Raw genomic sequence first — 13,401 nt, 5'->3', positions numbered from 1 at the left:
TTTTACATATATCATAAATGATCGCGTTTTTATGAATTTTATGATTTCATGTTGAATCTCATAAAAAAATATTATGGAACATGATCCAGGAAGTAGGCGGGACTTTCATAGTTTATTAAATTAATTCCATCACTAAGCTTGACCATGGTCTTGTGTACAGAAGAACACAAACACTTAATTTATTCAATAATATGTTTTTGCAACGATTCATTGGAATGTGTTTTGTATTACGTTGTAGGTGTTGCAATAAAATAGTCCCAAAAGCCACCATTAGGGTATGTACTGTAATTAATATTATTAGCCATACAAAAAAGTTAAACAAGTTTTCATAATTTCTATAGTCACAATAATGTGCTAATGTTCTGAACAAGCACACTATTGTATTAGTTTCACAAAAGTTTGCACCCAATGCTAGTAAGATTAATTTGACTTTTTTGAAGATTAAATATGTGCAAAACAAGTAGGAATAAATGTTAATGTTAATTTTATTGGTGTTTTAAGTCCTTTCAGTCTGTCCAATTTCAGTCTTTCCAAATGTACAGTTTAGGCCTTTGAACTTCATAAGCTCATTGGAGCTCAGGGTATTGTCCTCCTCAGACAAACAAGTTCCAGAAAGCACAGAATTTCAGTAAGCCTGTGGAGGGATCTCTGAGCTCCACCATGGGGATAATAACGATCGTTCCATGTCAATGTCTAATCCAATGTAGCAGGACATGTATTCATCCAGCGCAGCCTCCTTCAAAATACTGTTTTTACCTTGAAATGAAATGAATAGAGGACTCTCAAAGTGGAAGCAAAGACTTCTCAGTTTTTCCAAAGGGTTACGTATATGGATGTTATATAAACTGTACAGGGACATAAGACATCAAACATTTCACTGCAGCAAAGTCTATGAACTTTCATGTAAAATCACTTTTTGTCTAGGAAGACTGGGAATGTGTCAGAGCTGCAGTGATGTACCCCACGAACTCAACAAGTAAACATAGAAAAGAGTGGTCAAGAAGAAAAAGAGGTGTTAAAAAATAAAATGTAGTCAGAAATAAAATAAGCAGTAACAAATATATGATTTGTCGGAAACAATACAGACACTACAAGATGTTGAATGTATTCTATGAATGGTTAGACAATATTAATCTCTAGTTCTATATCCGTGATTCCAGAGCAGAGGAGAAACTCCACTGGGTAGCCGAGAAGTAGGGGAAGCTATCTGAGTCTGGACGGGAGTGTGATTCTAAGGATTTGCCGGTATGAGAGCCAGACTGGGTTAGGAACTCCTTCACATGTCGTGGCAGTGCATGGAGCAGCCAGTCCTCCACCAGCAGACCTTCTCCATGCAGTCCTGAACAGCAGCCCAGCTCCATGGGCAGCTCTTCTAGACTGTTGCTGCGCAGGTCCAGGCGGGACAGGTGACTCAGGTTGCTCAGCCCTGGAGGCAGGGAACCCAGGGAGTTGTGGGATACATTCAGGCTCCGCAGCTCCAAACAGCGACTGAAGAGCTCTGGGGGCAGGCTCTCCAGCCTGTTCCCACTCAGGTCCAACTCTGTGAGAAATGTCAGCGCCCCTACCTCTGCTGGCAGCTCGTCCAGCAGGTTTCCAGCCAGTAGGAGGCGACGTAGGTGGTGGAGGTTGAAGAGGGCCGGGGGAAGGCTCTGGAGCTGGTTGTGCCCCAGGTCCAGGAGCTCCAGAGCACGCAGTACACCAACACTAGCCGGTAGGGCCAGAATACGGTTATGGGCCAGCCTGAGGCAGGAGAGGCGGCGGAGGTGTGCCAGCCCTAGGAGCTCCTCCAGGGTGCGCAGGCTGTTGTGCTGCAGGTCCAGGGTGCGCAGGCTGGTGAGGGCCAGCAGGGCAGAGGGCAGGCGCTCCAAGTGGCAGTCCTGCAGCTGCAGCTCGGTCAGGCCGGCCACACGCCGCAGGCCCGTCAGCACCAGCAGCCTGGAGCCCTCGTTGTGGATCTCCAGCCTCACCAGGCTCCCTGCCACCTCCCCCAGCTCCCCGGGCACACGCTGCAGCATGCCCCTCAGGACCAGCACCCGGAGGTGACGGAGCTGCCGGAGGCTTCCCAGGGCCCAGCCACGGCCCACCCCGCCCTCGCAGCCCAGTCGGCCAGAAAGGTGCAGCTCCTGCAGGCCGCGGAGAGAGTAGACCCAGCCAGGTATCTCTGCAGCCTGGGTGAAGGTGAGGTGCAGGGCCTCCAGACGCTCCTGCAGAACCACCAGGGAACCAGGCTGCATGGCTGCAGTACAGTGGTACAAATGAAGCTCCCTGTTGTGACATATAAAACAATTGAAGCCCCTTGTCTAGAACACACCAAACCAAACACTTCTATAAAGTGTATATTGTATGTAGATTATTTCAATATTTGGTGGCTTCAATGTTGGCTATATGGCTCACCTGAGTGAGGTCATGTTGGCCACCTGTGCGGGGAGCTTGGCGTCCGTGATGAGCTCCAGCTTGAGCACTACCAGCTGGCTGAGGGTGAAGAGGGCAGGGGGCAGGCGCGGCAGGGCCACCAGCTGCAGCAGGGGCCGTCCCTCTGGGTCGACCGTGGTCATGGAGCGCAGCCTCTCGGCACCCCAGCGCCTCTCCAGGCTCTCCTCCAGCAGGCGTGTCTCGCTGACGGGTGACAGGAAGACGGAAAGACGCTGGGCCAGTAGGGGGTCGTACTGGTCAGCCATGTGTAACAGGAAGGCCAGGTCATTACATAAGTCAGGGACATCCCTCATGGAGCCCAGCTCCCTCAGTTTGTTAAAGGAGTATTGACGCAGGGAGCTGAGGGGTGCACAACCACAAACAGAGCACTGTATAGTTAAGAACAAAGGTACTAAGAGTGTAATATGCTGCAGACAGTGGTGGAAAAGTACCAAATTGTCATACTTGAGTAAAAGTAAAGATGCCTTAATAGAAAATGAATCAAGTAAAAGTGAAAGTCACCCAGCAAAATACCACTTGAGTAAAGTAGTAGTCTAAAAGTATTTGGTTTTAAATATACTCAATTATCAAAAGTAAAAGTATAAATAATTTCACAGTCTTTACATTAAGCAAACCAGACAGCATGATTTTCTAGTTTTTTAAATTTACAGATAGCCAGGGGCACACTCCAACACTCAGACTTCATTTACTAATGAAGCATTTAGTGTTTAGTGAGTCCGCCAGACCAGATGCAGTTGGGATGACCAGGTATGTTCTTTTGAGAATTGTGTGAATTTCACTGTTTTCCTGTCATGCAAAGCATTCAAAATGTAACAAGTACTTTTGGGTGTCAGTTGTAAAAAGTACATGATTTTCCCTTAAGAATGTAGTGAAAAGTAAAAAGTAAAAGTTAGTCAAATAAATATTAATAGTAAAGTAAACTACTTAAGTAGTACTTTAAAGTATGTTTAATTAAGTACTTTATACCACTGGCTGCAGAGCAAAGCCAATTAAAATAGATGGGAAAATAAAATGCAAATTAGAGTCACAACACTCATAACATTTTTGGCACTAATCTGCTATCCAGACCTGTGGAGGATCCAGCTGAGGGTGTAGATGCTCAGCAGGCCAAAGAGCCCCACCAGGCTGATGTAGGCCAGCAGCAACTTGTGGAGGACAGAGGCCAGGGCATGGGTACACTCAAAGGCACTGTAGCCAGTCAGGGCATGGGCCTGGGGCAGGCAGGTGTGGGTGAACGAGATGGAGCTCATCAGAGGAGTGGTGTAGCCCACTATCAGCACCACCAGCAGCAGCTTGAACACTGTCTGGGCCAAGTACACCTAATGCAGGAGAGAGCAGAAAACAGGGATAGTGAATGTGAAGGTGTGGTATGGTAAACAGATACATCAAAAGATAGTTCAGACACGTTCAGTAAATGACCCCTGACCTTGTAGATGACTTCAGAGTTCTCACAGTGGGAGCGGAAGCGGCGCACCCTCTCGAACAGTGCCCTGGCCTGCTCCCCGTCACTCCGGTCCAAACTGGCAACCCGCCGTGAACCATCCAGCACCACAGGGGATTTGGAAGCTGGGACATGGGCCCGGGACAGAGACATGGTGGACAGGGAGGAGGTCCGGGAGAGAGTGGAGGGGCAGGGTGAGGGAGGGGCGGCAGTGGACGCGCTATCCGATCTCACCAGCAGGGGGCTGTCTGTGCCCGAGTCCAGGCTGGACTGGCGGTTGCGGGATACGGAGAGTGAAGACAGGAGAGTAGGAGGAGGCATTTGGAGATCCTGGGAGCCTGTCTCCTCCCCTCCCTCCTCCTGGCGGGCGGCATGGGACAGGGCGCGGGAGGTCCAGGGAGACTCACAACACTTGGCCAGGATGGTCAGGAAGTGCTCTATGCGGGCGGAGGTGAGGGGGAAGTGGAACCAGAAGCAACCGCTGGCCAATAGCACCAGGGACTGGAGTAGAGCCACATAGGGGAAGAAGCGGGAGTACCAGGGCAGGGCCTCGTGGTAGCACACCTGGCTAATGTAGACATACTGCTGGTAGTCTAGGTGGGTGCGTCTGCCCCTAGCAGGGGTCCAAGGGTTGGCTGGTAGGGAGGATGCTTTGGTGGGGGGCCTGTTAGGGGGGTGGGGTTGAGGTACGGCACCACTGCTGGAGGAGGTGTTCTGGTTAGTAGGGGTGGTAGTGAGGTCCAGGGGGAGACACACCACCCTGTCTCGAGATAGCAACAGGGTGCCTGACAACACAGATACCATGAGCATCAGCACCACCAGGTACTCCATGAAGACCTCCCACCAGGGCTTCAGCAGCTTGGAGCTGCCCTGACGCTCACTCAGAGAGGCCAGCTCTGACAGGCTGAACATGGCTTATGCTAGGTGAAGGACTGACTAACAAAATGGTGGAATAGTGATTCTGCTGTCACCAACTCCAATGCTTATTGTGCCAGGATCCAGACCTGAAAGGAATCAGTTGTAGCCCTCCAGTGGGACCAGACCAGCATTTAAAAAACACTGGTGTAGGAGATTTAACTGTTGGGAAAGAGACAAAATAATCAGAAAAGGAAGTGAGAGGGAAAAAAGCACTTTATAGGAGACAGACTCATTTATAAGACTGGCCTCCAGTTCAATCCAGTAAGTTTTCCCTCCAACGAACAAGTCTTGTGGTTTAGAACTGTTACAGAGAGCTTTGTTAAACAAAGTTAAAAGTGGTTACCCGACCCTGCTGAAAAATAATATGATTCAAAACTACTTGTGTAGTTTAATAGGTTAATACGTGACATGTCGTTGACTGTAGATTTAACTGAATGAGAGGACGTTTCTGGTTCCTGGTTGTCTTCTTCATCCCCCTGACACACACTGCCATATATAAGGCAGTAGTCTAGTCAGTATACCAGTGTTTATTTATTTTTTATTTTACCTTTATTTTACTAGGCAAGTGTGCCCTGGTTATGACAGGCAGGGTACGCTCGAGGAAGAGTGTACTACAGAATATTGGACGTGTCATTCGCATTGTGTTACACATTTATGTGAGTGTGACATTGGAATGCAGTATTTTAGTAGCCAATATTTAGGCTAAGATTTGCATTTAAAGTTAATCAGTTATTAAATCAGATGCGTTAATTATTCTCAAGCGTTGTTAAATAACAAGCAAAAATAGTAAAACTTACCTGCAACCACAGCACGTTTGTCAGACAGCTGTATCTTTCACAAAAACGTTTTCTTGTCTGGATGCTGCTCAAACGGTGTCTAGAAAAACAACAGTGAATTGCGCGGTGCATCGCTCTGGGGTGACTAGTCCGGTGCGGTCCGGTTCTCTCAAGAATGAAACTTCATAAAAAAACTTTTTCTATTGCGGGCGGTGACTGGTGTTGAGAGTGGAGCGCCGCAGCAGTGGTGACAAACACGGGGTTTTGGCTCTTTAACGGTTGTCATGACGAAGTGAGATGTTGAGAAGAAATCTAATTAATTTCAGCCCAGTCCGTAGCCAAAGCCTTTTATTGCAATAGAAGGCTCTGCCTGTAACCTAGTCCTACTCCCCCCCCCCATAAGTATTATTACAAACAAACAAAAATGTAAAAAATTATTGACTACAAAAAAATACAGTGCCTTTTGTGCCTATTTATTTCACCCTGGCTGGCACATGTTCCCTCTTACAGTAGCTTATAGGCTTACAATTTGTATAATGAGACTCCAATAAACCGAAAAGATGAAGGCTACTGTTCAGCCGCCGGGGCCAGGGAGATGAAGCCTTAATGAGCTGTTTAGCTAGGCTAAATATAATTAAAATTATAATGCATCAAATTTCTTGTGAGATTTGTATTAATTGTACATGGTCCCTTTTAAATAAACGTAATAAATAAATAAAATGAACTCATGGGGTTACTTATTCGAACAATCAATGGACATTTGGAGACGAATGAGCGGGAGGACCGCTGTAAATCAAGGGTCAGTACTAACCGGGATCCTTGGGACATACCCCATTGAAGTTGACATTTAAAAGGGTTATGGTAAGAGTTAGGTTGTGGTTAAGGTTAGGGTAGTGGTTAAGGTTAGGGTTTAGGGTAGGGATTGCACTGCCCATCAATCAAGTAGTCCAGAGCGCGCAGAGCCGATTATGACGTGCCCTGGGCTCCTTCTACGCAACAATGTAAATAACGTTGTAATTGCAGTTTTCAACACAGTGGCTCATTTGCAAAGTTTCACTTGCTCTCGTTACATCTGATTTTACAGACTGCGAAAATTACTATAGCCTATGATTGCAAGACTCCGGTAAGTAAGAAGGCTATTTATATCTGATATAAAATGCCTGGTTTTAGTCAGTAGGCCTATTTGTTTAAAAGTAGGCTAATTTGAAATCCATAAATAAATCTCTCTTGCCCCCAGACATGCACAGGAGAAGCGCGAGGCTAGTAACCGGAGGGTACTATAACCAGTCCTCCGATGACGAGTCTTCCTCCAGCATCTCCTACAGGGAGAGCCCTGTCAGGTGATTATGTGTATGAGTTCATCTTGCGTGTCATTTTTTTGTATTGAACGGTAGTGTTAGAACAGTGTTAAAACTATGTGTGTCCCTCTCAGGGTTTTCAATAAGAAGAGAACTGGGGGACATAAGGATTCTTCCCGATCTAGTCAGGCCAGCAGCACTGTCAGTGCCACCAATTTCACCAATGAGCGAAACATAAATGCCGATGACATTGGTACTGCAGACATCACTTCCTGTCCTAGCTAGTTGGTGTTCACATTGCCAACCTCTATTAGCCCCTTGTGTCGACTAGTCGGCTGGTCTGAGATCTGTTTGTTCTGTCCTTCCAGCCCCTGTGGTCATTGTCAAGCCATGGCAATGGCCATAGGAGTTGGCAAGACAACATAAACAGTTCTGGGACCAGGCCTACCCTCTAACCCCATTGCTTGGATTAGACATTTGTGTCAGTCTGAATTAATTGGATATGTATACACAATATACTGTATATGTCTAAAATACTCAACCTCCCTTATCTTTCTCTCTCTGTCTTTCTCATCTCCCTCCCTATGTCAGACTTGGCTCCGACATTGAGGGCCACCCAGAGAAGGCAGACCTTCCTGTCTCCTCCTAGTGTGGCCCTGGAGCCCAGCCTGAGCTTCTCGAGCATGAGCTACAGCTCTGGCTACTGCTCTGAAGAGCCACAAAGGCTTAGGACATGCTCCAGCAGGAGCTTCTCTAGTGGAATTGGTACAAGGACCGGTGCTAGCTGCAGTGAGTGCAATGTGTTTGTGTTTGTGTACAAGAGACAATATTAGAGACAGCTGGTCTCTATGCTCGTAGTTTGTTTGTTAGCATTAGCTGAGCGTTAGCTTTTCTCTCTGCTTGTGCCTTGTTTGTTAGCATTAGTATTAGCTTTGGCTCTATGTGTTTACCCCTGTAGCCCGTTCATGGTTGCGTTCCTGGTTTGCCATCCTGCTCTTCCTCCTCCCCTTTCTTCTGACCTTCGGTGAGTGCTACATCACATTTACACATCTAAATGTCCTCCTGATCAACTAGATGTCCTCTGTGTAACTAGTACTACGATGTATTCCCAGCCGTATTCCTGTTTTCGACTACATTCCCCACCATGAACCTTAATCTGATGACCCGACCGACTCAACCTGACCCTCGACCTGATCTGACTCAAAAGACTACTACGGTAGGACCTGTTTTTCATCTGTCTAATACTGTACTTAGCCCTACTGTTTGTCTCATATCTATTATCTATGCCTTGATTGGGTGAATGCAGCATTGAAGTTATGAGCCTGATTGTCCAATAAATATTGTTGAATCTCTTTCCACAGCATGGAACTCCTATCATGAATTCAGCTTTCGAAATGAAAATGGACACTATACTGGTGAGAGAGAGAGAGGGAGAGAAAGTGAGAGAAGGGGGGAAGAGCGAGAGCATGCCGAAAATAGGTTGGGGTCAATTCCATTTTAATTCCTTCACTTCAGGGAAGTACACTAAAATTCCAATTCCTAGTCTCTTATGCTTTTCAATTACGAACGTTTTTCATTTAAATTGGAGTTTGGTTCACTTTCTCAATTGACTAGAGTTTAAATGGAATTGACCTCAAGCCTGATGGGCATATTCATTTGGTTATCTGACTTGTTGCATGTGTGTGTCTTGCAGAGAGAGATTGAAATTATGAAACAGAAAGAAAACCAGCAACAGGACATTTCTGAGGTGAGACACGTCAATCTAACCCTTTAAATAGACATACCTTCAAAGTTTAAAAACACTGCCCAATGTTGTGTTTCGTCCAATATTCTTTAATTTAGGTGTCAATAATTGCCTCTCAGGAAGGAATGAAGACTATTTAATCGAATTGAGTTTGTCTTCCCCTATAGATGTTACAAAAAATCACTAAGGACCTGAGGTGTGTGAAGACAGAGATTGACGACATGAGAGTGAGGGTGGACAGGTGAGTGTGTGCCAGTCCTGAAACTATCTCAGTACCTTGCCTCTAGCTCCTAGCCCCTAGCCCCTAGCCCCTAGCTCCTACTCCTTAAAGTTATGTTGGATTCTATTCTACAAGACAAACCTCTCCCAAAATGGAAAATAAAGTGGTATTGTATTGGTTTGTATTGTATTGTCTCTAGTGTGGACTTTGAGAGTGTGAGCTTTGATCGTCGCCTGGATCAGGAAGCTACAGAGTTCAGCAAGCAGGTGGCTGATCTACAAGAACACCTACTCTTTACCAGAGGAAGAGTTAGGGCCCTGGAGGATGTCAGCGACACGGTAACACACACACACACACACACACACACACACACACACACACACACACACACACACACACACTTTATTTCCTAATGTATGTGATCTCTCTGTTTCGGTAGCTGCAGCATCAGATGACCTCTATAAAGAACCAGCCTCCTCCCGCTCTGACACCAACCAACACACACCTGACCCCTGAGTTAATAGAGGCCATGGGCAAATGGCTCAGAGATAGATTGGCCCAGGTACAGTGGCTTGCGAAAGTATTCACCCCCCTTGGCATTTTTCCAGGGGATTCCGCTGGGATTTTTGCCCATTCTTCAAGGCAAAACTGCTACAGCTTCTTCAAGTTGGATGGTTCTGCTAGTGTACAGCAATCTTTAAGTCATACCACAGATTCTCAATTCGATTGAGGTCTGGGCTTTGACTAGGCCATTCCAAGATATTTAAATGTTCCCCCTTAAACCACTCAAGTGTTGCTTTAGCAGTATAATTAGGTTAATTGTACTGCTGGAAGGTGAATCTCCGTCCCAGTCTCAAATCTCTGGAAGACTGAAACAGGTTTCCCTCAACAATTCCCCTGTATTTAGCTCTATCCATCATTCCTTCAATTCTGACTAGTTTCCCAGTCCCAGCCAATGAAAACAATACCCACAGCATGATGCTGCCACCCCCATGCTTCACTGTGGGGATGGTGTTCTCGGGTGATGAGAGGTGTTGGGTTTGCACCAGACATAGCGTTTTCCTTGATGGACAAAAAGCTACATTTTTGTCAAATCTCATCTTCCTCCATATGTTTGGGGAGTCTCCCACATGCCTTTTGGAGAACACCAAAATATATATATTTTCTTTAAGCAATGGCTTTTTTTCTGGTCACTCTTCCATAAAGCCCAGCACTGTGGAGTGTGCGGCTCAAAGTGGTCCTATGGACAGATTCTCTAATCTCCGCTGTGGAGCTTTGCAGCTCCTTCAGGGTTATCTTTGATCTCTTTGTTGCCTCTGATTAATGCCCCCTTTTTTTAACCTTTATTTAATTAGGCAAGTCAGTTAAGAACAAATTCTTATTTTCAATGACGGCCTAGGAACAGTGGGTTAACTGCCTGTTCAGGGGCAGAAAGACAGATTTGTACCTTGTCAGCTCTGGGATTTGAACTTGCAACTTTTCAGTTACTAGTCTAATGCTTAACCACTATGCTACCCTCCTAGCCTGCTCCATGAGTTTTGGTGGGCGGCCCTCTCTTGGCAGGTTTGTTGTGGTGCCATATTCTTTCCATTTTTTAATAATGGATTCAACGGTGCTCCGCGGGATGTTCAAAGTTTCAGATATTTTTTTATAACCCAAACCTGATCTGTACTTCTCCAAAACCATTGTCCCTGACCTGTTTGGAGAGCTCCTTGGTCTTCATGGTGCTGCTTGCTTGGTGGTGCCCCTTGCTAAGTGGTGTTGCAGACTCTGGGGCCTTTCGGAACAGGGGTATATACTGAGATATATACTGAGATCATGTGACACTTAGATTGCACACAGGTGGACTTTATTTAACTAATTATGTGACTTCTGAAGGTAATTGGTTGCACCAGATCTTATTTAGGGGCCTTATAGCAAAGGGGGTTAATACATATGCACGCACCACTTTTCAGTTTTTAATTTGTTAAATTTTTTGAAATAAGTCATTTTTTTCATTTCACTTCACCAATTTACACTATTTTGTGTATGTCCATTACATGAAATCCAAATAATATTACATTTAAATTACAAGTTGTAATGCAACAAAATAGGAAAAACACCAAGGGGGGATGAATACGTTTGCAAGGCACTGTAGTAGAATTTTTTTGATATGTTGTATTATTTGCCCCCAAAATTAACATGAATTGTGATATAATTGTGTGTAAATGTATGTTTGTTTGTGTGTGTGTGTGTCAGGATGAGAGACAGGATGTGAAACAGGTGGTGAAAGACTGCAGTCGTCCACTGGCTGACAAAATGCCCAACTTCGCCCTCGAGTCCCAAGGTTTGTGACATCATCACTGATCAGCACCATTGTATACTGTATAAAACATAAAATAAATCTGTTCCCAAGTATTCCCACACATACTAGAGAGACACGTGATTAAATACAAATGTAAGCAAGGTTTGAAGTGATCAAGTTTTTGTCAAATATTATATCTGTTTGGAATTATTTTATGTTCCAGCCCCTCGATCATCCGCTCACGAAAAAATCTACTCACGGCTGAATCTAGTTCATGATCCCTGGTATAGACTATATTATTGAATATGCTCAGAGCTCTCTGTGTCTGTCTGTGTGTGTGTGTGTGTGTAGGTGGCAGCATTGTAACCAGTCGGTGCTCTGAGACATATAAGACCGGTTCGGCCCGAGTGAGTTTCCTGGGGATTCCCCTGTGGTCTCCATCAGAGAGCCCCCGGACTGTAATTCAGGTAAGTATCTCTCTCTCTCTTCCTCTCCCCTGCCTCACTCCTCTACTCACACTTTCTTTCGCTCCCTCCATCTGTCTCTCTCCTTCCTTTGTAAACTGTAATGTAATGTGACCATGATTGAATGCACTTACTCTTCCCTTTCTCTCCTCTCCAAAGGGCCAGCTGGTGCAGCCTGGTAAGTGTTGGCCGTTCCGCGGGGCCCAGGGCTCCATGACTGTAGCTCTGTCTCACCCTGTCCACGTCACCCACGTTACCATGGAGCACATCTCCACCGCAGTCTCTCCCACCGGACACATAGACAGTGCTCCTAAGGACTTCGCCGTCTACGTGAGTCACCTCTGACCCCTGTGTATTTGATCAGAACCACACAGGAATGTTTTTCAAGTGTTATGCTGAGTACCTTTCATTTCCTCTATCTCTCTCTCTCTCTCTCTCTCTCTCTCTCTCTCTCTCTCTCTCTCTCTCTCTCTCTCTCTGTGTGTGTAGGGCATGACTACTAACAGTGAAGAGGGAACACTGCTCGGGACTTTCATGTTTAACCAGGCCGGGGATCCTATCCAGACATTTAAACTGCCTGTGAGTCAGACACTAACAAAGAGATATTAGAGATACACATGGTAGAGACCCACTGGGCACACACTGGTTGAATCAACGTTGTTTCCACGTCATTTCAATAAAATTATGTTGAACCAAAGTGGAATAGACGTAGACTTGACATCTGTGCCCTGTGGGGATACACATGGTAGAGATATACATGGTATAGATACGGAGAACATAATTCCAGACATTGACACAGATTATTCCAATTACATTTGGCTTTAAGCAGTTTAACTTTTGGGGTGATTGTTTGTGCAACAGGCGGGCTGATATAATAAAAGCGTCAAAATGATTATAACAGTGGACTTCTCTCTCTCTCTCTCTCAGAACCCTAACAGTGTGTATCGCTATGTGGAGCTCCGTATCCTCAGCAACTGGGGTCACCAGGACTACACATGTGTGTATCGCTTCCGGGTTCACGGCAAGATGCCTTCTGCATGAGACAGATCCTCTGTCCACCCCAACCCCAGTGTGTGTGTCATCCACCCCAACCCCAGTGTGTGTGTCATCCAACCCCAGTGTGTGTGTGTCATCCAACCCAACCCCAGTGTGTGTGTGTCATCCACCCCAACCCCAGTGTGTGTGTGTGTCATCCACCCCAACCCCAGTGTGTGTGTGTGTCATCCACCCCAACCCCAGTGTGTGTGTCATCCACCCCAACACCAGTGTGTGTGTCATCCACCCCAACATCAGTGTATGTGTGTCATCCACCCCAACCCAATAATATCTTATTTTCCATACTGGAGCGTATATTTTGCCTCTAGCAAAGATGTCAATCTAAATAAAAATCTCTCTTTGGTTGATTCTGGGGTGATTTAATGCGTACAAACTCTCATGTATAGATAGTACTGACACACATGATAAGATGCATTAATGCTCCATATCCACCAGGGGTCATTGATGATTAGGCAAAGACTCCCAGAGGCTTCTAACTATGTTGAAGAGTCACGAAATGAATGTGGGAGGAAATGTATTTCTTGGTCCATTGTCTTGTCCTGGTGATAACACATAGGTAGGCTACTGTGCAGTAACAGCATGGGATTGTGTTTTTGGATTTGCCATTTGTTTGATGTTATTGAACTTCCATTTGTTCCATTTTGCAGGTGTGTGTGTGTGTGTGTGGTATCTGGGTCAGGGGGAGTTTTAGAGGGCTTACAGTAACTACATGGAGGGAGATGGCCAATATGATGTAGCTATTGTACACAGCAGTGTGTTTCTTAGTG

General features: G+C 45.7%; 2 protein-coding genes across 2 annotated transcripts; one reads left to right on the top strand and one right to left on the bottom strand.

Moving 5' to 3' along the window:
• Window positions 1–1,084: 1,084 nt before the first annotated feature.
• On the bottom strand, window positions 1,085–5,920 carry LOC109891950 (volume-regulated anion channel subunit LRRC8D). Its single transcript, XM_031827691.1, has 5 exons — window positions 5,590–5,920; window positions 3,860–4,951; window positions 3,502–3,752; window positions 2,395–2,772; window positions 1,085–2,265 (listed from the first exon to the last, which is right to left on the bottom strand). The coding sequence occupies exons 2-5, from the start codon at window positions 4,784–4,786 to the stop codon at window positions 1,143–1,145; spliced, it is 2,679 nt and encodes an 892-aa protein (XP_031683551.1). The 5' UTR covers window positions 4,787–4,951; window positions 5,590–5,920; the 3' UTR covers window positions 1,085–1,142.
• A 431-nt stretch (window positions 5,921–6,351) lies between these two features.
• On the top strand, window positions 6,352–12,981 carry LOC109893444 (SUN domain-containing protein 2-like). The gene is made up of 16 exons (XM_020486674.2): window positions 6,352–6,691; window positions 6,806–6,908; window positions 7,001–7,119; window positions 7,458–7,655; window positions 7,825–7,890; window positions 7,979–8,082; window positions 8,228–8,281; window positions 8,560–8,613; window positions 8,778–8,851; window positions 9,030–9,168; window positions 9,270–9,392; window positions 11,069–11,156; window positions 11,466–11,581; window positions 11,738–11,908; window positions 12,068–12,157; window positions 12,506–12,981. Exons 2-16 carry the CDS (start codon window positions 6,808–6,810, stop codon window positions 12,617–12,619), a joined length of 1,611 nt encoding a protein of 536 aa, XP_020342263.2. The 5' UTR covers window positions 6,352–6,691; window positions 6,806–6,807; the 3' UTR covers window positions 12,620–12,981.
• Window positions 12,982–13,401: the final 420 nt, after the last annotated feature.

This window comes from Oncorhynchus kisutch, linkage group LG6, assembly GCF_002021735.2.
Source record: "Oncorhynchus kisutch isolate 150728-3 linkage group LG6, Okis_V2, whole genome shotgun sequence".
Taxonomy (NCBI): domain Eukaryota; kingdom Metazoa; phylum Chordata; class Actinopteri; order Salmoniformes; family Salmonidae; genus Oncorhynchus; species Oncorhynchus kisutch.
The sequence above is the reverse complement of the archived record's forward strand: the minus strand, read 5'-3'. Positions and strand labels throughout refer to the sequence as shown.

Excerpts from the sequence above, each read along its gene's own strand:
- LOC109891950 (XM_031827691.1), bottom strand. The coding sequence starts at position 4,786 with ATGTTCAGCCTGTCAGAGCTGGCCTCTCTGAGTGAGCGTCAGGGCAGC. Across the intron at positions 2,773-3,501 it reads CTCAGCTGGATCCTCCACAG|CTCCCTGCGTCAATACTCCT; the intron begins GTCTGGATAGCA and ends TGCACCCCTCAG. Across the intron at positions 2,266-2,394 it reads GCCAACATGACCTCACTCAG|GGAGCTTCATTTGTACCACT; the intron begins GTGAGCCATATA and ends ATGTCACAACAG.
- LOC109893444 (XM_020486674.2), top strand. The coding sequence starts at position 6,808 with ATGCACAGGAGAAGCGCGAGGCTAGTAACCGGAGGGTACTATAACCAG. Across the intron at positions 8,614-8,777 it reads AGCAACAGGACATTTCTGAG|ATGTTACAAAAAATCACTAA; the intron begins GTGAGACACGTC and ends CTTCCCCTATAG. Across the intron at positions 11,157-11,465 it reads CTTCGCCCTCGAGTCCCAAG|GTGGCAGCATTGTAACCAGT; the intron begins GTTTGTGACATC and ends GTGTGTGTGTAG.